The following is a 25,908-nucleotide window of genomic DNA, read 5'->3' as shown; positions in this document are numbered from 1 at the left end:
AAAGAGTGGCAACATTGGACCCTAAGGCTAGATCCACAAAGGTACTATTCAGGCATCCAACTGCCTCTTGAGGTGGCAAAGTCCAACATTTAGGCACCACTGAGGTTCTCAAAACCACCATACAGCTGTCACCTAACCCTGTAGGTGCCTATAGTCCATTAGGTGCCTAAATGTCCTCCGGTAGGCATGCACAAAGCTGCCTCAGCCCTGATGCTGCCCCAGAGCTAACAAACTGCTTGGAGCCCTATGCCCCAGTAGGATTCTCAAACTAGGCGCCCCCCCCCCCCTTATCTCCCCACCAGGGCCCAATCTGGTTGGTGTTCTCAGAGCAGGTCTCGCATTTAGGACAGCAGCGCGCGAGCGGGTCATGAATTGCTCAGGTGGCTGTGGTATGTGCACTCCGCCTGCCTGATTTGAAGCAGGTGCTTGAATCTTTCAGGAGTGTGCCCTGACCACCAGGCTAATGGGATTTTGGGGTAGGGCTCTCAGTCTCCCCTGCTGAAGTTCCACTTTGTATTAAATAATTACAGAGAAAAAGATTTGACTCTGTGGGCCAGGGGTTAGGGCACTCATCTGGGATATGGGAGAGCCATCTTCAATAAATATATAATTTTTAATTTTTATACAAAGTGGCCCACCTACAATTAATTCTACCCACATTTAACTGTATACATGTGGCCCACAGAGAACGCAGGTCCTAGCATGCAATGCGCCTGGTCCAAGCAAGAGTGGCTGCATTCTGCTTCATTTGATGGAAAACCCTGAATACACTGGCATAATTCACAAATGCTAAAAGCTATTTAATGCACCTACAACAAAGAACACCGTGTCAAGATGGATCAAAGAAAATAAATTTATTAAACTTTGAAAGAAAAAACACTGACATAAGGAAAGTTAAATAGAAATTGAAAGGCACAAATCTTCATACTGGTGTATAATGACTTGTGTAACCACTAAAGTACCAAAATGACATTCTGAGATTGATTGAGGTATCTTCTATTTTTGGCAATAGAAATATAGTAAGAAACTTTTTCCAAACACATACATAGCTGTTAATCGCATTAGTGTCGTACACTTGTTAAATTTTATATGAAACCAAATAATACAGCTGTTGGCAGAATATTTAATAAACATTTACCATAAAGTACATGCTAAACTTAAATCCCATCCAACCATAGGGTTCAGTTCTGCAGCCCTTAGTCAAAGGCTGAGTCCCACTGAATTAAGTGGGAGTGCTCATGTAAGCAAGGTCTGCCTCATTGGGCCCATAGATTGCTATTCACCTAAGAAAAGGGAAATTAAAATCCCTGGTTATGTTTGCTTTCTAAAAATATTTCTGCTAAGATGGAAATTGTTTCTTATAAAGGCAACTTCTGAAGCAAATAATGGTTCATTGCAAAGCTTTATCACCTTCTTAAAAATGCATAAGAATGAAGAAAGCTATTACACTGAATTTTGGTTTTCTCTTTCATAGATTTCTGAAAGTCTTCCTAATGTTGCTGAGACTCTCTCTCTCTGTGCTAGGCTGTGAAAAAGAAAACACACTGCTGAACAATACTGTACTCAAACTCCTTTGTTCTGTTAACTTCATTTGATTCTGTTTCAGCTTCAAAAATGCACTATTGGCCAAATCCTGAAGTTCTTACTTAACTTTTATTCCATACTCAGGCAAAGCTACTAGTGACTTCAACAGCAGATTTGTCTGAGTGAGGACTTCAGAATTTGTCCCCATGTGAAGAAATAAAGCTGCCAAGTCACCAGAGCTTATTCTTGAGAACCATTCAATAAAAGTGTAATTGTAAGTATTTAAAGATCTTGGTAAACAAACCCTACTGTTGTTTCTACAGTTATATAAAATGTGTATTATTGGCACTAACTAGCATCCAGTGAAGAATAGACTCGTTTTGTACATTGTAAAGTTTTCTGAAAAACTTAAAATTTATTAATACTTTTCTATACTTACGGTAAGAAATTAATATCAGATAATGTGAGTTGCTACAATTTTTAATTTCTCTACAGGTTTCTTTAGAGGTATAAAAATGGCTCTGTAAAAAACTAATCCCCCCCCCCCTCCTGCAATGACTGATGCAGGAACAAGCTCTTATCAGATTGCAGCAAATACATTCCTTAGATGGAGCATCATATTTAAACTACAGTATGTAGTATAATATAAGATATCCATGCCTTTGTTTAAAATTAAAATATTTATTAATTTATGTAATTCAAAATAAATGTATTTATCCAAACAACTTTTTCTTTCCCACCTATTTTATATTTTCAGTTCCCAGTTACTGATATAAAGATCTCAGCACGTGATATAATTTGCATTAAATTCTCAAACTTCAAAATCCACCTGACTTTAGCTTTTTCAAAAAGCATGATTTACTGTATATTAAACATAGTAATTCAATGCTTAGTATCACAAAAATCAACACCCACAATAACAAGACAGTCACTACTACTAAACAGTCTTTTAAGACAATTCATAGATATTTACAATACACAATGGGAATATTTTGATGTAACATTTTATGTTTTGACATTTCAGGTAAAAGCGTAAGAACCACAAAAAAGTTTAAAACATTATTTTGGTTTAAGCATATAAGCCCAAGCCAACTCTATGCCATTAAATACATACTGTACGCACATTATCGAAGAAAGGCTATGGCATGATTTTGTTCAGTTGGTCTGTGCTCACGTAGCCACATGATATCATAAATTCTTTGTCTGGCACAGGCAGTGCACTAGCATTAAGTACAAGGCCTTGTGGAGAGTGCACTATATGAATGGAGGTATAGTCTGGGACAGGCATTTCGGAACTTGAGGCTTCTACTGCAGCTGCACCTGGATTCTCGGCAGTAGTGGTAAGGCTCTCCGTGGTGAAGTAAACATCCTCATTAAAGCTCTGCTCCTGAACATGTGGCTCAACCGCATCGTGAGATGTTGCAGAGATACATTTTTTCACATCCGCCTCACAGAAATAGGCATTGTCCAGGGTGAAGTTTGGTTGACATTGTATAGCTGGTTCTGTGTAGGCGTCACACTGTGTTCTCCTTGTCTTGTTTGTTTGCCCTGGAGATAGTACGACACTTCCTGCTGGAGTAACGTCACTTACTTGCGCATAAAAGTCAATATTTGCTACCGAACTCTGGTTGCTTAGCTGTGTATGGACAGGTGGGCTAGTTGATTCAATACTGTCAGCAAAAGGCGGCTTTGACTGGTTATCTTCAGACTGAATATTAGTATTAGGCTTCTGAGTAGTTGGGTCAGCAGGACTAGCATGTGACTCATCATTATCTTTTTGATCAAGGCACAAGAGATCCTCTTGTTTTTCACTTGTCTTTTTGGACTGATCAATATCTGAGGTGCCATCACATGTGTCACTTGCACTGAAGTCAGTCTCTGGAATGTCCGGTTCACAACAACTGGCACGTCCAGAATCATCATCTTTCACTCCAAGACAGTTGTGAGACTTACCACGGTCATCACCCAGGAGCCTGTCAGTGTCCAATCCGTCTGTCTTCTCATCGGGGTCATCTATATCCAATTCGATAAACTCAACCCATGAGTCGTCGTTATACAGCTGTGGCTTGCAGCTGTCATGGCTGGCTAAGATGGAGTTCACTTCATCTAGCTTTCCTTTCTACAGAGCAAAACCAAAATGTGTATGTTATAAAGGAAATAGTCAAGAATGGTTATGCTTTTTTATGTAACACGTTTGTTCAAGGAAAAGTAACTGTTGCAATGGTAGCAGTTGCACGGTGTATTACGTTAAATACTTGGGCATCTCTCCCAGCATGGAACACCTCTATCTGATAGTTTTCCTGCAAAATCCGGCTGCATGGGAAAGCTTTTTTCCCCAAGTATCATCACTGAATTGATGCCCACTCTGCAGAATTATATTGTACAATATATAATTACCTTCAAGAGGTCTGGATCAATCCCTTTAATCTTTGGAGCTGGAACCGGAGGAAGAATCAGCATTTTTAACCTTGAAAAATAAAAATTGGATTTTAATTCCAAATAATTTAAACTGTTACTTTTTTTGGCACACAGAGAAATAAGATGTTGGCATTCCATTGCTTTATTGCTTATTTATTCCAAGACTCCGGTGTGATGGACTCAATATAAAAATATTTTTAAAAAACTGCTGTTTACTAGTCTCATTTCCAATAAGAAGCAGGTTTTCTGAAATCTGGCTTGTTAAAGTCAAGTAAATTTATGTCCAGATCACACACATTTTGGATACAGGTCTTCATAGTTTACACTCCACAAGTCAGTTCTTGAATAAATTTCAGGAAAGCCCTATGGAAGGTCCCTCTTGTATAATTTACAAAAAAACCTTATGAGTCAGCATGGGTTACTCAACATGCCAAGCGACTTTCCCTAAGTATCTTCAGGGACAAGGGGTTCTTGCAGAAGTCCAATAAGTAGTAAACAGAGGAATGGAAAGGGTTAGATAGCGAAAAGGAAGGAAGGTATTTTAGGCCTGCTAAACAAAACCTGCAGATTAATGAAAGCAAAATTTTAAATGATTGTGTTTGTGAATTCAGACCATCCACTAAAATAACAAATTTCCATGACAGCAATCTGAAGATCATCATAATGGGGAGAGGGCCAGCATGCTCTCTCTGCACCATTAAGTGATATTGAAAGGTTTGTAGGCCTTGTGTGGTACCCTACACAGTGGTGAATTTTAGCCTGGGTGAAAAAGAACTGATCTTCAACTATTTCTTGTGTTTTGTGAAAAGCTAGGCTTTACATTAACAGTGGGCATACATACCACCTCTCCTCTTTCACCAAAGAAGGTTACCATATCCGTGGAAGGAAAATCCTGCTTGTCTTTTGTAATGTATCTAGCTTCTTGTCTAATAGGCCCGTGATGGAATACTGGCTCCCATGCCATGTATTTTTTTCCCGAAAGTTTCTGCTTCGGGGTTACTGTGTCACAGAACGAGTTCCAGAGCTTTAATGACCTTCTGAACTAGCGGTTCCATCTTGTGGGCCTTGTATTGACTTTTGCTCCACTTGGCATGTGAAAAACACTTATAGTCTAAATATTTAAATGTGCATATGCAAGACCATTGGGGGTGGTGTGTGTTCGGGGGATTTACAAGAATACTTTAAATAAGTTATGCTTGATTATGCCCTTGCTCCTTAGCCCAGGAGGGTGCTGAGGTAACAATTGAGCTGAGTGAAGTCTGCAAAAGATATCGATGAACACACAGTTAAATGAGAGCCAGGAGTTCACTTCATCAGTATTTATGTCCTTTTTATCCATGGTCATCATGAACTTTCTTTCTTTTTCTCCTGCTGCTTATAAAAAGTTTCAGTCATCCAACCATGCACGAGAAATAATACCATGTGATTTAGGTGTCCAATCCCCCATATCGAGTAATTGCCCAGTTCTAGTTACGAGTAGCAAGGACATGACTATCTGCAGCCTGGAAGGAGTAGGAGCCATCAATATGTGAGACTACTCTGCAGAAGTTCACGCATCATGTTCAGTAAAACCAATGAGTTCCATGTACCACCAGTATATGGGATCTGCTTTATCTTGAAAATGGTGTAAAAACTTTTAAAATAAAAGGTCTACAATTCAGTTTTACATGTAAACCTCATAGGGACAGGTTCCATTGTTCAGGGACAAATAAAAGTTCAGCTTCAGTGAGAAGTTAATGCATCATTGAAAAATCTCAAGGAATAGATTATTCTCCCCCTTTTTTTCCCCCCCAATGTAAGCCTGCTAAAACCTGACAATTTTTTAAAAATGCACCTCATAATTCAGAATTTTTTCTATTCCACAGACCACTGCAGAGCTGAGAATGGATTGCCTCATCTTACAGTTATCTTGTCAGTAACTGCAACAGACAAGACAGCAGTTGGGTGTGTGTGTGTGTGTGTGTGTGTGTGTTTTACAGTCAGCTGTATCTCTGGAAGTATTTAAATTAGATGACTCATTTGGCTGCTACTATGGAATTTTCTTTAACTTTTTTTTTTTTTTCAAATCTACAAACAGCAAACTCCTCAGAGCAAACTGTCAATTCAACATGCAACGTAAGAGTCAGTAGACTTTACTGAAAGGGCAGTACAAATCTGTGATTTGATGACATAATGGATCACGCCAAACAACTGCTAAAGAAAAGTGAACAGATGAAGCACACTTACCTGCGGTGTTTAGAGAACAGAATTAAGAACATCACCACTATCAGCCCAAATGTTCCGAAGAGGATAACCAAGAGCCATGGAAACTGAATTTCTGCAACAACATAACAAAATCATATTGGCAGGAATCTGCAAGGCTTTGCTGTGACCTTACATTTAACTTTCCTGTTAGTTCCAAAGGATTCCACAAGTTATGCATTTTACGGGGCTGTTGGTCACTCAACCAAAAATGCTGCACAAAAAACAAGTAAAAATGTCCGTCCAATCTCAACCCTTTTAATATTGCGTTTCATGAGTCCAATTCAACACCTCGAAAAGAAGACCTATTGTTTTCTATTATAGAACCAAATCCTGGCAAATGTAGCATGGGCAGAAGCACTTATATGAAGGGCATAGTTACGCTAGACAGTTTACAGCTGCGCTGCTGTAAGCTCTCTAATGTAGCTGCTCTAAGTTGATGGGAGAGAGCTTTCCCGTCGGCTTAACTGCTCCAGCCCCTGCAAGTTGCAGTAGCTATGTTGGTGTAACTTATATCGCTCAGGGGGTGATTTATTCACAGCCCCCCAAGCGACAAATTATGCCACCATAAGCTGTAGCGTAGACATAGCCTAAGAAGGAGACAGATGCATGCACGGAAGGCCTTCTCAGGGCTGGACAGCGGTAGTATTGCCAGCAAACCTTGCCGCAGGGGTATTTTACTGCTCCTCTAAGCAAGAGAAGAGTGCTCATTACTGGGAGCAGATGCCTTCACTAGACCACTAGCCATCCTCCTTTCTGAGCAAACCATGCCCTTTGGCCCAGGCAGTCACCCAACAGCATAACATGATGTAACAGCCAGCATGCGCCTCTCCACAAGGCCAAGCTGGTCACTTATGTTTTGAGTAGTATCTGTTGTACAAAGAAAAAATGACAAGGAGTCCTTGTAGCACCTTAGAGACTAACAAATTTATTTGGGCATAAGTTTTTGTGGGCTAGAACCCACTTCATCAGATGCACAAAAGCTTATGCCCAAATAAATCTGTTCATCTCTAAGGTGCCACAAGAACTCCTTGTCGTTTTTGCTGATACAGACTAACACGGCTACCACTCTGAAATTGTACAAAGGTTGATGGCTTTTTACCCCTGCCTTGCAGCCTGGCACATGCAAGGAGAGAACTTAACATGTGTGGTATGATAGGAATGAGAAACCATGCTGATAAGTGAAACATTCTTCTTAAATAATGGCACTCTCATTCTACTGTAGCTCTGACTGTAAAGGGTAACAAATCAGGAAAACACATGGAAATCTGTTCCGGCTGCAGCCCTTAAGATTTCTGATTCCCTGTTTTAACTTTAGGCCTCACTCATTTTTCTGGCCAAGAATGATTGAACAAGGAGCTTTAAAACTTGTATGTAAGAACATAAATATAAAAAATATTTTCAGAGACCACTTTTCCCGTTCAGTTAATGGCTCAGCTTTTTGATCCTTAGGCCAAATTTTCAAGTTTGGGTGTGTAGGGAGCCAGGGTGGCTCCCCTCCGAACCAGAGGGTAAAGAGCCACCCTCTGAGCCTGAGTGGGCAGGGCCAGGCCAAGCTTCCGCCAATCCCCGGAAGGGGAAGGGTGGGACAGGAAGTACAAAGGGCAGGGCCCTCTGCCCAGTGAGGAGAGCACCAGGGAGGGAGACAGACACAGGCTGCTCCCTCGCAATCCTGCTGCTGACCCAGGCGAAGCCCTGGGCAAGGAGGAGCCTGACCGGGGGGAAGGCCTGTGGCAACCAGGGCTGCCGGCCGCTGAATACCCAGAGGACCTGGACGGGCCTGACTGCAGCCCGGGCCAGCGTGAGTCCAATACCGAGAGGGAGCGGGGGTGGCCCGCAGCGGAATACCCGGAGGAACCGGAGCTGCCCGCAGCGGATTACCCGGAGGAGATGGAGGATCCGGAGCTGCCCGCAGCGGAATACCTGGAGGAGATGGAGGGACCGGAGCGACCCGCCTGAGAGAGACCGGGTAGGAAGTAGCCCAGGGGCCCAACTACACCGTGGGGTGGGTGTGTTTGGTCAGCGGGCGCGGACTGCCCCGCTGACCCAGCGGTGGGACCTTCGCCTCCCGCCACTGTCAGGGCCCTGGGCTGGAACGCAGTGGAGTTGGGTGGGCCTGCGTTCCCCTACCCCGGCGCTCCCCTGCCTGAGGGGCGCGCGACTGACTCTGGCCAGCGCTCCCCTGCCTGAGGGGCGCGCGACTGACTCTGGCCGGCACACCTTCCCGCTAATTCCCCAACGCCCAGGAGGTGGGGCCGAGGCCTGCCACGGAGACCATTGCTCTCCATCGCCCGTAGGGGCTCGGAGGACCGACCGACGCCTGTCACAGGGTGCTTGAAATTAGACACCTAAATCCATATGGAGACACCTAAATAACAGGCCCCATTTGAAAAGGTGCAGAGCACCCAAAAAGTCCCACTGAAGTCAATGGGATTTGTGGATGTTTGAAAAATTAGGTGCCTACACAAGGATTTAAGTGCCTAACTTTAAGGCAAAAATTTTCAAATCTAACTTTATGCTCCAAAACTGAGAAATGCCAAATACAGAACTCAGATCAGCAAAGTCAGAGGTACAGGTGCACCCATATGGCTCAGCTTCCAGAATCCGGTCTTTAAGGATGAAGGGAACCCAGCACGCACAGTGTATTTGGACTTTATTAAGGTATTTTGTCATTCTGTTTCCACAAAATCTTACTTGAAAATTTAATTTGAATTGACATGGGTAGGAAGAATAGTACCATATGGACAGAACACAGGCTAAATGTCCATAGAAACTGTCAATATAAATAGTGGAGGGGAGGTGTCCAGTGGGATTTTGAAGGGATCATTGTTTGGTTCAGTTTTATTTTACATCTTGTGGCAAATTGCCAGCACAATTATGATGGGTCCTGAGCTTCCTTTTCTGGTGGGGGTGGGGGAGGGTTCAGGGCGCAGTTTCCTGCCCCTGAACTAGGGTATCTACTGTCCCACTAGTAACCCAGAGAAGGAGGGACCTGGGCCCGCCCTCTACTCTGGGTCCCATCCCAGGGACCCTAGGGATAGTGGCAAACCACTTGAACTAGTGCTTCTTTCCCCTGGGCTACTTCCCTCTCCTGCTCTTCAGCTTGTGGGGCTTCCTGCCCTCTCTCTGCACAAGCCGGCTGTCTCTTTACCTAGGGTCTTGGTCTTCTAGCCAGCCATGGCACTTCTCCAAACTCTCCTCTACTTCAACTCCTCCAAACTGCACTCTGCTCCAACTCCTTCCCCTGGCTGATTGAAGCAGGGGGTTTTTATCAGGTGACTGGCTTCAGGTGCTTTTAATCTATAGCAACCTTTCTTCCCTCTACAGGGAACAAGGCTTCTCCTTATCCTGGGGCTTACATATCTCTCCTATATCACTCTCCTGCTGCCTTCTGGCCATGCTGTATCACAATCTCAACTAGTGATCTGGAAAAGAGACTAAAACAGAACTAAATAAATTTGCCAATGATACTAAGTTTTGAGTTGGTAAATTTGCAGGTCAGGCCCAATGATGTTTCAGAATGATGAGTTCCTTATTTTTAGATAAAAAGAAATGGGAAGGCTCATATCAGCTGTTTGCCCATTTTTAAAAGAGTTTTAGAAAAAGAAAGAGGAGCAGGAGTCAGAAAGTTACTATCCCTTGCCACCTCTGGCAGGCCAGGAGGAAAGCAAATTGCTTTCACAGTGTAATTGTCCTTCTCTAAGCGTGTATGGCATGAACTACAGAACTCATTAATAATCCTAAAATTATTTTTATCTCTGCAAAGTTGGGAAACAGCCCCACTGAGTTTGTTTCCGAATCTGTCCTTCCTGTACCACAATGCAAGGATCTTCTGCTGTGCCAGAGCCAGTCTCACCAAGTGTTTTTTATTGCAGTCATTTGAGTTTCTAGCATATTCAAGTACTAAATACTAAGGAGAGGAAGCAATGGAAAGCAGGGCAATGTTTAGAATGACACTTCATTGCAGAGTTGTTCTTCCTCACTTACCTTCATTACACAGAACTGAGCTAATTGAAGAAAGAGACACATAAAGGGCTTCACTAAACACCCCAAATTTTTCAGAAGCACGTTGTCTTGATCGGACTCGAATCTCATAGTCTCTTCCCAACTTCAATGAGTACAATGGAACTACTGTTGCGAGCACAGGCTCCAGCTACAAAGACAAAATGACTGATACTAGTTGACAAATACAAACATCTGCAGGCATTTTTACTTACATGGAACTTTTATGTTTACTGTTCAGAGGTATAGAGGGTATATGTCAAACTGCAAGCCCTTTTATTGTTCCAACACTATTCTACTAACTTCCCAATGAAAACTGTCTTGTTAAAAACAAGAGGACATATTGGAAATATAGAGGCATGGCTGTAAGGGACCTTGAAAGGGCATCTAGTCCAGTCCCCCACGATGAGGCAGGATTAGGTATACTTCCTAAACCCCATCCTGGATAATACTATGCTCTAGAGTCCACACTTCAGCACAGATCTTATGAACTAAAATTTTTTAAACTCTTTTCTGTGCACAAACACTAAACTCACTGCACATCTTATAAACGTACTTATTTTAGGAATATTGTGTAAACCCCTCCCCCCAAAAATCACAGAGTGAATAAAATGTAATGGTAACATATGAAGAGTGGGAACAGATTTCAGGAATCAAGACGCTTATATATAAATATTAACCACAGATCTACCTGCCTTGGTACCTACCTATGTACACGGGCCCCATCCCATAGTATCTGAACACCTCCCTTCCTTAAGACCAGTCTTCCTCCCTTATATAATCTATTTCCAGCTCCGGCATCAGAATACACAAAAATAATGATAATGTGCTCTAAATACAATTCCCTCTGGTGGGAGTTACATTGAATTTATGTTTGCAGAACCCAGTAGTATGATTGGCAAGAGTGAATGAGAGTCAGAAAACCAGACAGAGTGGAATAGATTAGCCTGAAATCATTTGGCCAAAACAGGATTCATGATCCCACAGATTTGGAATAAGTTTGTGCTTGAACTGTGCAATCTAAATAAGCTGTGTTTGCCTAAATGTGTACTTTAAAACACATTCTCTCTGTTGTTATGAGACTGTGGTCTTTGGACCACAAGTACCCCTATAGGTTGAAATATCTTGTGAACAAATCAGTCAGGAATTGCGGTGTTGGGAGAGGAGAGGCTCCTTCCCGTCCCCTGTGGTCCACAGGAAGAAGTTGAGAGAACCATGATATTATGTCTTACTGACTCTTAGCATGCAAAGCCAATCGGGCTGGAAAGCAGCTAAGAACACAATCCAAAACTAATTTAGCTTGCTTGTTTCATACTGTAGTTGTATAAATCCAGAAACAATGAAATACATTGGATTTTCACACCGTGGCATAGTGTCTTTTCTTTTACTGAAAAAAGAAAAGGAGTACTTGTGGCACCTTAGAGACCAGCAGAAGCAGCTGTCCTATCTCAGGGCCTCTCCTTCTGCCCCTCCACCCCCACGAACATGATACAGTTCTATGGTGACCTAGAATCCTATTTTCGACGTCTCCAACTCAAGGAATATTTCCAACACACTTCTGAACAACATACTAATCCACAGAGACCTCCCTACCAACACTACAAAAAGGATTCTAGGTGGACTCCTCCTGAAGGTCGAGACAGCAGCCTGGACTTCTACATAGAGTGCTTCCGCCGATGTGCACGGGCTGAAATTGTGGAAAAGCAGCTTCACTTGCCCCACAACCTCAGCCGTGCAGAACACAATGCCACCCACAGCCTCAGAAACAACTCTGACATCATAATCAAAAAGGCTGACAAAGGAGGTGCTGTTGTCATCATGAATAGGTCGGAATATGAACAAGAGGCTGCTCAGCAGCTCTCCAACACCACTTTCTACAAACCATTACCCTCTAATCCCACTGAGAGTTACCAAAAGAAACTACAGCATTTGCTCAAGAAACTCCCTGAAAAAGCACAAGATCAAATCCGCACAGACACACCCCTGGAACCCCAACCTGGGATATTCTATCTACTACCCAAGATCCATAAACCTAGAAATCCTGGGTGCCCCATCATCTCAGGCATTGGCACCCTGACAGCAGGACTGTCTGGCTATGTAGACTCCCTCCTCAGGCCCTACGCTACCAGCACTCCCAGCTACCTTCGAGACACCACTGACTTCCTGAGGAAACTACAATCCATCGGTGATCTTCCCGATAACACCATCCTGGCCACTATGGCCCTCTACACCAACCCTCTACACCAACCCTCTACACCAACATTCCACACAAAGATGGACTACAAGCCGTCAAGAACACTATCCCCAATAATGTCATGGCTAACCTGGTGGCTGAACTTTGTGACTTTGTCCTTACCCATAACTATTTTACATTTGGGGACAATGTATATCTTCAAATCAGCGGCACTGCTATGGGTACCCGCATGGCCCCACAGTATGCCAACATTTTTATGGCTGACTTAGAACAACGCTTCCTCAGCTCTCTTCCCCTAACGCCCCTACTCTACTTGCGCTATATTGATGACATCTTCATCATCTGGACCCATGGAAAAGAAGCCCTTGAGGAATTCCACCATGATTTCAACAATTTCCATCCCACCATCAACCTCAGCCTGGTCCAGTCCACACAAGAGATCCACTTCCTGGACACTACAGTGCTAATAAACGATGGTCACATAAACACCACCCTCTACCGGAAACCTACTGACCGCTATTCCTACCTACATGCCTCCAGCTTTCACCATGACTACACCACATGATCCATTGTCTACAGCCAAGCTCTGCGATACAATCGCATTTGCTCCAATCCCTCAGACAGAGACAAACACCTACAAGATCTCTATCAAGCATTCTTACAACTACAATACCCACCTGCGGAAGTGAAGAAACAGACTGATAGAGCCAGAAGAGTTCCCAGAAGTCACCTACTACAGGACAGGCCTAACAAAGAAAACAACAGAACGCCACTAGCCGTCACCTTCAGCCCCCAACTAAAACCCCTCCAATGTATTATTAAGGATCTACAACCTATCCTGAAGGATGACCCAACACTCTCACAAATCTTGGGAGACAGGCCAGTCCTTGCCTTCAGACAGCCCCCCAACCTGAAGCAAATACTCACCAGCAACCACATACCACACAAAAGAACCACTAACCCAGGAACCTATCCTTGCCACAAAGCCCGTTGCCAACTGTGCCCACATATCTATTCAGGGGACACCATCACAGGGCCTAATAACATCAGTCACACTATCAGAGGCTCGTTCACCTGCACATCCACCAATGTGATATATGCCATCATGTTCCAGCAATGCCCCTCTGCCATGTACATTGGTCAAACTGGACAGTCTCTACATAAAAGAATAAATGGACACAAATCAGATGTCAAGAATTATAACATTCATAAACCAGTCAGAGAACACTTCAATCTCTCTGGTCACGCGATTACAGACATGAAAGTTGTGATATTACAACAAAAAAACTTCAAATCCAGACTCCAGCGAGAAACTGTTGAATTGGAATTCATTTGCAAATTGGATACAATTAACTTAGGCTTGAATAGAGACTGGGAGTGGCTAAGTCATTATGCAAGGTAACCTATTTCCCCTTGTTTTTTCCTCCCCTCCCCTCCCCCCACCTCAAGATGTTCTTGTTAAACCCTGGATTTGTGCTGGAAATGGCCCACCTTGATTATCATACACACTGTAAGGAGAGTGATCACTTTAGATAAGCTATTACCAGCAGGAGAGTGAGGTGGGGGAGAGAAAACCTTTTGTAGTGGTAAACACCCATTTTTTTCATGCTTTGTGTGTATAAAAAGATCTTGTGTACTTTCCACAGTATGCATCCGATGAAGTGAGCTGTAGCTCAAGAAAGCTTATGCTCAAATAAATTGGTTAGTCTCTAAGGTGCCACAAGTACTCCTTTTCTTTTTGCGGATACAGACTAACACGGCTGTTACTCTGAAACCTTCTTTTACTGAGGTACACCTTGGAGTAGGTCCCTAACGGTGGAAAATCTACTAGAGACAGGAAGGCTGTAGTGGTAAAAAGTGGTCACAACTTCTCTAGTGCTGGAGCCCCATGGGGCCAATGTAACCTCAAATATAAGTAGTGCTGCCCTGAGGATGCACTGATTGAACCCATTCTCTTAACAGACTCACATGGGAAGGATAGTATGAAAGCTTGATCATAATGTAAAGCTGGCCTTCTCCAGCAGAAAGTCAACAGGGAAGGCTAGGCAGCAACAATGCCATCTATATTCCTTTGCACAGTTTTAATCACACTGTTAAACAATAAGAGAATACAAATTTAAATTCAGCATGGATGCATGCCCTTGGAATGGTGGTCGAAGCATGAAGGGGCAGATGAATTTTTAGCATACCTGGCACGTAAAAACCTTGCCATGCCGCTACAACAGTGCTATGCAAATGCCTGTTCTTACTTTTAGGTGACATTGTAAATAAGCAGGCAGCAGTATCTCCCATAAATGTAAACAAACTTGTTTGTCTTAGCCACTGGCTGTACAAGAAGTAGGACTGAGTAGACTTCTAGGCTCTAAAGTTTTACATTGTTTTGTTTTTTAGTGCAGTTATGTAAAAAAAATTTCTATATTTATAAGTTGCACTTTCACAATAAAGACTGCACTACAGCACTTATAAGAGATGAACTGAAAGATACTATTTCTTCATCTTTTTTACAGTGCAAATATTTGTAATAATTAATATAAAGTGAGTATTGTACACTTTGTATTCTGTCTCGTAATTGAAATCAATATCTTTGAAAATATAGAAAAACATCCAAATATTTATAATATATTTAAATTGGTATTCTATTGTTGTTTAACGGTGTGATTAAAACTGCAATTAATTGACAGTCCTATTCAGAACTACAAGTCAAGGATTATATTGTTTGCTCCAGTTTTCTGTACAGAGCGGCCTACGGAAGACTCTGGACTTTTACAATTTGTTGCCACTGCATGCTTGCAATGTCCTGCCTTATTCTTTGTGCCATGCAGCTTTACTCTCCTTCTTCACACCTTTCAAGAGTCACTTCTTTTGTTTTACCTTCCATTGCTAATCACTACTCTGGCCTTTATTCTTGATCATGGTATCAAGTTAATGATAGATGGCTTAAATGCACAAATTGGCAACAACTCTACTGGCTGCGAAGGAGTCATGAGCATAGCAGCAGAAGGCATCCTAACTGATAATGGTGAATGGCTTTTGAATCTCTGTGGCACAAACACCCTAATGATAGGAGGCGGTCTTTTCCAGCAAAAGAGGATTCCCAGGTTCACATGGAGATCACCAGACAACATGTCTGTCAACCAGGTAGATGATGTGTGTATAGCTAAGAGATGGGCATCCTAAGTTCAAAGATAGAAACACACAGCAGATTCCAGATTGCTTGTAGCAACTGATCCAGTGTTTTCTAGGACTAGGCTGATAAAAGTCTGGAAAGCAAATGGTGGAACTGCAAGAAGGCAGTCGAGACAGCACGGGTAGTAGTGGGCCTCCGAAGAGGGCAGAAGAAAGAATCATCCATTACATCTGGAACAAGGGAACTGATTGAGGAGCAGGAAGCTTTGAAGGCAAAAAAGGAACAGTGCAAGATGCAGGCAGAACTTTTAGAAGTGGATGCAAGATATAGAGTAGAAGACAAAGAAATAAATACATTCAGGCAAGATGGAAATGCCAGGATTCAGAAGGCTGCAGAGGCATAAGTAGCACTACAGGGTGCAGACTTCAAGCAACTCTAAAGAACAATGAAAACCTCTCAGGAAGAACCAGACCATCAGGGACAATCATGGACAGAAGCTAGACAATAGAAAGAATATTTCCATTCCATATTAAATTGTCCAGAGCTGACGATCATGCACAGGTTCATGAGAAATACCAATGCTAAGCTAGAAACAGAAGAGGGACCAACAATGCCCGATGAAATTAAAGTTGCTATCAAAGAAAGGCCTTAAACAGGGGAAAGTGCTGACAGAATACAAGCAGGTTTCAGAGTAACAGCTGTGTTAGTCTGTATTCGCAAAAAGAAAAGGAGTATTTGTGGCACCTTAGAGACCAACCAATTTATTTGAGCATAAGCTTTCGTGAGCTACAGCTCACTTCATCGGATGCATACTGTGGAAAGTGTAGTACACCCGCATTTGCTCCAACCCCTCAGACAGAGAAAAACACCTACAAGATCTCTATCAAGCATTCTTACAACTACAATACCCACCTGCGGAAGTGAAGAAACAGATTGATAGAGCCAGAAGAGTTCCCAGAAGTCACCTATTACAGGACAGGCCTAACAAAGAAAACAACAGAACGCCACTAGCCGTCATCTTCAGCCCCCAACTAAAACCCCTCCAACGCATTATTAAGGATCTACAACCTATCCTGAAGGATGACCCAACACTCTCACAAATCTTGGGAGACAGGCCAGTCCTTGCCTTCAGACAGCCCCGCAACCTGAAGCAAATACTCACCAGCAACCACATACCACATAACAGAACCACTAACCTAGGAACCTATTCTTGCAACAAAGCCCGTTGCCAACTGTGCCCACATATCTATTCAGGGGACACCATCACAGGGCCTAATAACATCAGTCACACTATCAGAGGCTCGTTCACCTGCACATCCACCAATGTGATATATGCCATCATGTTCCAGCAATGCCCCTCTGCCATGTACATTGGTCAAACTGGACAGTCTCTACGTAAAAGAATAAATGGACACAAATCAGATGTCAAGAATTATAACATTCATAAACCAGTCAGAGAACACTTCAATCGCTCTGGTCACGCAATTACAGACATGAAAGTTGCAATATTACAACAAAAAAACTTCAGAACCAGACTCCAGCGAGAGACTGTTGAATTGGAATTCATTTGCAAATTGGATACAATTAACTTAAGCTTGAATAGAGACTGGGAGTGGCTAAGTCATTATGTAAGATAACCTATTTCACCTTGTTTTTTCCTACCGCCCCCCCCCCCCCGACGTTCTTGTTAAACCCTGGATTTGTGCTGGAAATGGCCCACTTTGATTATCATACACATTGTAAGGAGAGTGGTCACTTCAGATGGGCAATTGCCAGTGGGAAAGTGGGATGGGGGGAGGTATTTTTTCATGCTTTGTGTTTATAAAAAGATCTTCTACACTTTCCACAGTATGCATCCGATGAAGTGAGCTGTAGCTCAAGAAAGCTTATGCTCAAATAAATTGGTTAGTCTCTAAGGTGCCACAAGAATGCAAGCAGAGATACTAAAGTGAGAGGTGAAATTCTGACCGAGGAGCTAAGAAAACTAATAAAATATGGGTGAAAAAACAAGTGCCACAAGACTGGAAAGATGGCATTACCATGACATTGCCAAAAAATAAAGGGTGACCCCCACCACGCCCCCATCCAACACCCCCGCTCCCTGTCCCCTGACTGCCCCGACCCCTATTCACACCGCCCACCCCCTGACAGGCCCCCCGGGACTCCCACGCCTATCAAACCACCCCCCCTGTTCCCCATCCCCTGACTGCCCCCACCCTGAACCTCCACCCCATCCAACTGCCCCTTGCTCCATGTCCCCTGACTGCCCCCCAAAACCTCCTGCCCCTTATCCAACCCCACTGCTCCCTGCCCCCTTACCATGCCGCTCAGAGCGGCAGGACTGGAAGCCATGCCACGTGGTGGTGTAGCTGCAGGGGAGTGGGGACAGCAGGGGTGGGGGCCAGGGGCTAGCCTCCCCGGCTGGGAGCTCAAGGGCCGGGAGGACGGTCCCATGGGCCGGATGTGGCCCGTAGGCTGTAGTTTGCCCTCCTCTGGATCATACCATGCAATTGTACTAAGCATGCTACTCTACATGAAGAGACTTGGCTGATGACTGTGGTTAACAAAAAGTGATAGGAGGCTGCCTACCACAGCTGGCTGAGGGAGAGAGTATAAAGGACATGGAAAAACAAAACAACAAATGTGAAAGCAAGGGAGCCAACAGAGCAGGACATGTGAGTGAATATCAAAGAAAGCAGGCTCAGGTGTTTGGGCCATGTACGCTGTAGGGAAGAGGGGAGGCATGCTAAGCAAGCACTGCATTGGGTACCCAACGGAGGAAAGAGAAAGCGGGGAAGGCCAAGGAAGAACTGGGCAGAAGACAGTGGCAGAGGACATAGAATGTACTGGTGTCAGCGGGGAAGAAGCACTACAACTAGCAAGGGACCGTAATCAGTGGAGGAACTGGACTGCCTGATGTGACAGCAGCACAGATAAGGTCTCTAAAGTAAAGACCTTTTTAGCTTATGAGACTCATGGTCCTTCTGCTTTAATTTAACCCCCCCTTTTCACGATTTTGTAAAACTAGTGTCTGTCACCTGCCCCATACCAAAAAAATCAGCAAGAGAGATGTAAGCTCCTCCCCTGTTGACATCACTTATATTTGCATGCTAAGCACTATATATATTGCTACATAGTCTTGTTTGAAGCCACTACATTACAGCCTCCCAACACAGATAATATTGGAAGGCAAATAACTCAGAACAGAAGCAGCTCAGATTACAGTTTTATAGACAGTGATTAACATGTTCTTTGGGCTTCTGATGCTACTATTCACTGAAAATGGAGTAACGCATGCAGTTTGAAGCTAAAAAGGCATGTGTCCAAACAGAAGACTTCAAGGGCATATAAAAGACAAATCAAATAGTTTTTTTAACATGTATTGGGGAAAATTAAAAATATATATACTAACATCTAGAGGTCTTTAGAAAAAAACAAAGAAGGAAAAATTTTCCAAGGCACAAATAGTAGTTAGGCACCTAAATTGCCATGTATTTGAAAATCTTCCTCAAAAACCTTGCAGGTGATCTTTAAGTTGTTCTTAAAGGGATAATGCAAGGTATATTTTGGTCCAAAATAAAAATGTAATAAAAATAACTGTTTATAAAACCAAGTGACAATAGTTAATATTTCATTTTTTGAAAACTATATAATTCCTTGTAAATTTTTAACAAGTCTTCTAAAGTCTTTGAAATGTAACATTGCAACATTGTGCTAATGCATGAGAATTTGAACTTAAAACTTAGCAGATACTGATTATAAAATGAAGTGAAAACTATTACATTTTCACTTTCCGAAATGAGAAAAATGCAAGAAAAGTCTGATTCAAATTTCTTTGAGTTTCAAAAAGCTACGATATTGTTTGTGACAGAAAAGATCAGATTTTTTAAAAAATATTCATTTTAATTTGATAGTATCTTAGAAAAAAGCCCAAGTGATTAAGTTCCATTTTAAACAAAGGGCATTTGCCAAATGGAAAAGGAGGCAGATGGTAAGGATGCAAAATTCCATTTTCATGATTCAAAATGTGCAATGGAAATAAAAGAAAACATAAAATGAATACTAAAAGTATTACAAATGCTCTTTTAAATCAATGCATAATTACAAGAATTTTCCACAGAATTGCATTCAGACGTACATTTAAAATGTAAGCAATTTTAAAGGGTTAACCAAAATGTATAAAACCCAGAAATTTCACAGACTAACCTGAAAATCTGATATCCTGGCATCAAACTAATATTGTTGTGCCAAAAAATAAAAACAACAGATATAACAGAATAACTTTTTTTTTGTAAAACAGCTAAAATTTAGGAAACTAACAGAAGATTATTTTATTACAGGAAAATTTGAGATCACTGATAATAATCTTACTTTACATTTATCCACAAGGATCTCAAAGTCTTTTATTATTATCACGTGAGCCTATTACCACTTCATCCATCACTAAGATATAACTACTTTTGGGGGAGGAATCAGCAGCCATCCTGCACTGACAACTCCACTCAGCAGGACTGAGGAGGAAAAGTGCAGGTTAATTTCTCTAAGTAGACAAAAAAAGTAACTTGTCAAATTAGAATTTGGCCATAATATCAGGATTAAACACTCTTGTGAAACATGGCCCAAAATGTTTACCAACCACACAAGTGATCAGGAGCTTGGTTTTATGTCTTATCTTAAAGGCAGGACTTCCAACAAAAGATTGTGCAATTTAGCACAGCCTTAGAGAGAAGAGCGAAACCTGCTACACCCCCAATATTATCTGGGTTTTCTTTGGAGATCTCCCATTCAAGTGCTGACCAAGCCCAATAGTACTTCACTTATGAGATCTTACAAGATCACAACCAAAGTTGGCCTGCCTACAGGCTGTAGAGAAATATTTATATTGTTTGTTAAAGGCTTAGGGTATGTTATCTCATTTTATTTATTTCCTTTCTTTCATATTAGCAGCATAAATGCTTTAGGGCCAGATTGTGGCTACTGAATCACTGTCCACACCAGGGAGGGAGTATGCTGCATCTGGAGCTTCAAGGAAGAATTCTGGAGAATGCACAATGCAGAGGCACCCAATCATTACCCTTGCAACTAGTGCAGCACACGTTCTCCTCCATGCCTTGCTAGTTACGCTGCACAGTGTAGACTGCAAGCAGGTCAAAGGCCTACCATCACCCTGCCTCCTTTCAGGTGGCTACTGCTAGTAAGAAGCATTGCCTGTTCTACACAAAAGGGAGCACGCACTAGTTGCCCCAAGGAGGCACAAATGGGAGAGATTCCTTCCAGAACCAGGCACAAATGAGTTCTTAGTATATTACAATTTTTTATATATAAATGTTTCCTTCATACCTCCCTCCATTTCGTCTCATTTACTTCTTTGTACTGCAGCTCATACTCCAGCGTAATCCATCCCTTCTGAACGTCGGCTGATGGTGGTGGATCCCATCTCACTTGGATGTCTGCATGGATCCCGGTCAGGCTGGTGTTCAGTAGAGTCCAGTTGAGACCGACAGGAGGATCAGGTTGTACTGTTTATTTAAACAGCGTGTTGGAAATAAAACAGTTTTCAGTCTGAAATCACTATTCTTGCTCAACACTGTTCATGATTAAAGAAGTATTTGAACCACACATACAGTAATTCCAGTCTCAACCTACAAATTAATATAAAAATTACTGAAGATTTGATAACAGGTGTTATATTTTCATTTGAGTCAGACATTTTGCACCTAAATCTCAGAGGGCCCATCACACAGCCCTGATGCTGAAAAAACTCCTGCTGACTTTAAGGATAAAATCCTGGCCTCATTAATGTCAATGGCAAAACTTCTGCTAGCTTTAATAGGGTTAGGATTTCACCCTAAGATTACATAGGAATTTAGGAAAACCAGATATGTATGTTTTAGAATTTTGAAACTCTGGGCCCAAAACTTTCCCTGAACTCCTAACTAACAACATTTTGCTCATAATATTTCATGGATTTATATTATATTTTAAAGCTAATCTGTGCTGAACTGTGCATTTAAAAGAAAAGAAAAGGAAAAAACAAAAACAACCTCCCCTATACCAAACGAATTGAAATCCATGGGAGTTTTCCCCTCTATTGGAACATTTTCCTAGGTTGTACTTTCAAGCTTTATACCATCTACTTTTAAAAGATTATTCTTTACCACAGTGTGAATTTAAATATATAAAACTCCCAAATTAATGAAAAGAAATCATAGTAACCAAGCCAATGTATTTGATTATACGTATCATATTATAAAAATAAAGCAGTGTAAAATATATAATGGAAATGTACCTATTTCATCAACACTGAAGCATTTTTCATCTAACACTTCATCTTTATTGATAAGCTTAACACAATAAGTTATCCAAATAGAGGTGTACGATGTGTTGAAATAACAGCTGTTTTCTCCAGCAGTTACATAATCGGGACATTCTTTCCATTCTTCATCATTCCTAGAATTACAACAAAACACATATTACAAGGTGGCTAGTGGCAAGTCACAGCTAGTATAGAAATGGAAATGAGGAATCATGTCCGTATTGATCATGTTTTATAATAAATTACCCAAAGCCACCCGAAGCCATATGTATATGATCATGTGGCTATTTTTATGGACTTTGGTGAAATTCCAAAACAGGCTGTTAGATTATATTGTTATGCTGGAAGGTATTAAACATCTGCTATCAATCACAGGCCTGGGTAAAATTGGTGTGTGTACCAAGCACCCTTCATTCAAGCTAAGTGGAAGGAACAATTAAATGTTCCTTTGTGTAGTGAAAGATGAAACAGTAGAAGCCATCACCCAAAACACTGGCCGGCTTCTCCTCCTAACAGAAACCATCCAGCAGACTCCAAATATTGGCTAACAAGTCAGGCAAAGGGGCAATGATATTTCTCTAGCTTCGTTTTCATATGGCAGGTCTGAATAACGCCAGGATTTTCAAAGAAAAATGGCAAAAGTCTTCAGTTAAAACAAAATGAAAAGACTCAGACTAACAAGAGCTTGTCCCCCGAACCATTACATATATTTATAGGTATACAGTGAAGCTGTTTTGGATTTTCTGAGGGAAGAATGGATGCCTCTACATTTCTGATGCATCATGCACTGGGAAAGAATCAGATTTGAATTGTTGAAACCAGTGTGAGGAAACAAGGCAGTTTAAAGTAGTGGTGTGATAGAATACTGAGACCCAGTAGCTGATCCAGCACTCTGATCACTTAAACAATAATTAGCTCCACCCAGAAAGTCCTGATGGAGGAAGAGAAGCTGGGGTTTGGTGAGCTAAGGAGCAAGTTATCGCACGAGTTAGGGATAATTAGTTAGATGTAGTTATATGTGCTGCACAGGGACTGTGATGGGGACTTGGTGGTGGTAATATTAATAAAACTCAGAGGTCTTGACAAGCAAGAGGTGTCCAAGATTGTTTGTGAGGGACCCCAGCATGGGAAAGGAGCCTGCCCTGTCACTGGTTGTAAAAGACTAAATGGCAAATTTAAAAATCAGAACAAAACTGTACAAACACTGGGCCTCCTGATTCTTCCTTCTGCCTGCTGAGATAGGTGTAGGGAACAGTAGGAGACAGCTTGCACCTCTCCATTTATAGGGATGCCAGGCGTCACTTGGTCACAGCAGTCCTGAAGACTTCCCTAACTTTTTTCCTGACTTCAAGGTGCACTTGAGAATGGCTAGGGCATAAGGATGCCATGACTATACCTAGGGTGGCCTGGCAAATCTCCTGCACCAGGGGCTTCTGTTTGAGCTGGTGTAGAGCCAACCTAATGCCAGGTCTTTGTGTGGTAGGGAGACGCCCTGCACAGACTCTTTCATGGGGGTAAGGGGGTTCCAACACTTTGCACAGCCCAGGATGATGATGAGCTTCCCTCTAGATTTTTGCATGTGTGGAAGGTGATAGAATTTCTGCAGTGGTTTGCTGGAGAGCCCTTAATAGTCAGTATCTGAAATCAGTTTCATTTCACCTGAGTAAAGTTGATAAAGGAAGTTTATCACTGGATAAAGCCACTGGAACAGCTAACAGAATTTGAGGAGAAAAATAAAACAGTTGTTCCTTTGCCTTTTATGCTGGATGAGAACTCTGCAGAAGTTCATAATTTTAACAAATTACGCTGCTCAATGAAACTTTTTAGAGGAAGATTATGCCCACCTGAAATGTAAAACAAAGCCAGAGACATGGTTAAAGACATTTATTTTAATTGCACTCACTGATGTCTTTAACTTCATTGTCAAGAGATGTGAAGATACATTTCTTTCTTCACAAAACAGAAAATATATTGTGGAAAACAGTCTTTAATAGTCTGATGTTTGTTGGAAAAATTATAATCGGTTTCTCTGTTCATGTAGCTTGTAATACTTGAAAACAGGGTATATGTGCGCTAGAAACTGACAGACCACTATATCACAGAAATACTTCTAATTAATCTTTTCTCCATTTGATTGCAATTCAGGCTGTAATGGGAGCTGAAACAGACTGGCATGCGGTTACCCAAAATGCAGCCTTAGGTTATATGTTATATGAAAAACTAAAATGTGGCCCACATCTGTCCTTTCCCAGAAACAGTAGGGTTAGGACAAAAGTAATCAGCTATAGGCTTTTGTTGCTGGTGAAAAACAACAAGCAAGTTGTATTCAGGTATCAAGAAAGATACAAGTACAAGCAAATACTGTGAATGTGTGCTATTTTTTAACATGAAAATTAAGCAAAGCCCTTGGGCTCCTGGCAAGTAGGCACTGAGGCCCTTGATATTGCAAAGTTTGGCCACCCGTAGCTTAAAATAATAACCCTCTACCCAGAAATAATTTAGAATATGCTATCTTTCCATACAAACATACTGCAATGCCCACCAGCAGAGATGGAAGCTATGCACATGTACCAAGAAGAGAACATATCTCCATATGCACAGTCTTTAAGCAGGTTTCAGAGTAGCAGCCGTGTTAGTCTTTATTTGCAAAAAGAAAAGGAGTACTCGTGGCACCTTAGAGACTAACCAATTTATTTGAGCATAAGCTTTCGTGAGCTAAAGCTTATGCTCAAATAAATTGGTTAGTCTCTAAGGTGCCACAAGTACTCCTTTTCTTTTTGAGTCCTTAAGCAGGCATTAGGCAAAACTTCTAGTACCCTGAATTACATTATAAGAATGTGGTCAGAAACTTAAAGGCAAGAAAATTCATGATTAGCAATTCTATCAATCACCTAGTAGCCCAATGATTATGTAATAATCAAATGGCACTGCTACAACATTCCCTGTCACTTGAAGTCTTAAATTTAGATTGGTTATCTTTCTAAAAGATATGCTCTAGCTCAACCAGAAGTTATGGACTTGATGCAGGAGTTACTGCATGAAATCTATGACCTATGCGATACAGGAGGTCAAATTAGGTGAACTCAGTGTTGCCTTCTAATCTATGAACATACAATAAGTGGCATTAAATGCAAATGTGTATAACAACATATCCTAATGACCTCTTTTGCCATTTAGTTCAATTTTTTATTACATCATTCTTGTTTCCAGTAAGAAGATAAAATGTGTGATATGTCCAATTTGTGTGGAATTGTTATATTGAGTTATTAAATGGAACCTACTTAGTCTTTATAGCTCACGCTTTACAGTTGGACACACACAGAGATATCACAATTATCTGATAATCATTTACATTAGATGGAATAGTGGCATCCCTGAGCATTTAGGATTCAAAGGAGTTCAAACTAACAGTTGATTTAGGAAGCTTCTACTAAAGCTTGAACCAGAATTTTAGATGGGCCTGAAGCAGACCCCCAGATGTGAACACAACTCAAACTTGGTAAGGTTCAAAAACGTGGCTTTAGTTTCAAAGCTGTCTGTTAGGTTCATAGGGGAACAAACGAAAACCCCATATCCTAAACCTCTTCCCCAAACTGTGGGGTGTTCAAATTCCAGATTCTGCACCTTGGGCCTATTTCTACTAAGAATGTTTCCTTCGGTGTTTAACCCATTCTTTCCCAATCCATATTAGTCATTGCATTATACCTGACAAATAACAGACATCTTTGGTTTCAAAAACATTTACTTAAACTGTGCCTTCTTAGCCTTTTTTCATGATATGAAATGAACTGCTTTGCATTTTAATGAGTGACTGTTAGGCATTTTAATGAGTGACTGTTAGGCATTTCAAATTGCATACTCTCTTTACCTTCTCATATACAACAGTTGTACTGTTCCTGGAGTAGTGAGGTTGTAAAAATCCCTATCTGTCCAATGACATGAAAATGTTTCCTGTTCAGGTGATCTGCACTTGATGATTTGTGGCCGTCCCAAAATAACTAATGAAAAATGGGAAGAAAAAGAAAGAAATGAAACAAACATGTAAAACCAGACAAATACCGTGCTGAAATCCTGGGCACCACCTTA

General features: G+C 41.6%; 1 protein-coding gene across 4 annotated transcripts in view; it reads right to left on the bottom strand.

Moving 5' to 3' along the window:
• Positions 1 to 2,031: 2,031 nt before the first annotated feature.
• Positions 2,032 to 25,908, bottom strand: part of GHR (growth hormone receptor) — a 209,302-nt gene continuing 185,425 nt past the window's right edge. For all 4 annotated transcript variants that reach the window (XM_084629150.1, XM_084629148.1, XM_084629151.1 and 1 more), the window contains 7 exons: positions 25,691 to 25,820; positions 21,796 to 21,956; positions 20,847 to 21,025; positions 10,171 to 10,336; positions 6,169 to 6,259; positions 3,922 to 3,991; positions 2,032 to 3,643 (listed from right to left, as the gene is read on the bottom strand). In XM_084629150.1, coding sequence (XP_084485276.1) covers positions 2,663 to 3,643; positions 3,922 to 3,991; positions 6,169 to 6,259; positions 10,171 to 10,336; positions 20,847 to 21,025; positions 21,796 to 21,956; positions 25,691 to 25,820 — 1,778 coding nt within the window. In that variant the 3' untranslated portion in view covers positions 2,032 to 2,662. The remainder of the gene's footprint in view (positions 3,644 to 3,921; positions 3,992 to 6,168; positions 6,260 to 10,170; positions 10,337 to 20,846; positions 21,026 to 21,795; positions 21,957 to 25,690; positions 25,821 to 25,908) is intronic.

Source organism: Lepidochelys olivacea, assembly GCF_965140295.1.
Source record: "Lepidochelys olivacea isolate rLepOli2 genome assembly, chromosome: 5".
Taxonomy (NCBI): Eukaryota; Metazoa; Chordata; order Testudines; family Cheloniidae; genus Lepidochelys; species Lepidochelys olivacea.
This window is presented reverse-complemented; position numbering and strand designations above follow the sequence as displayed.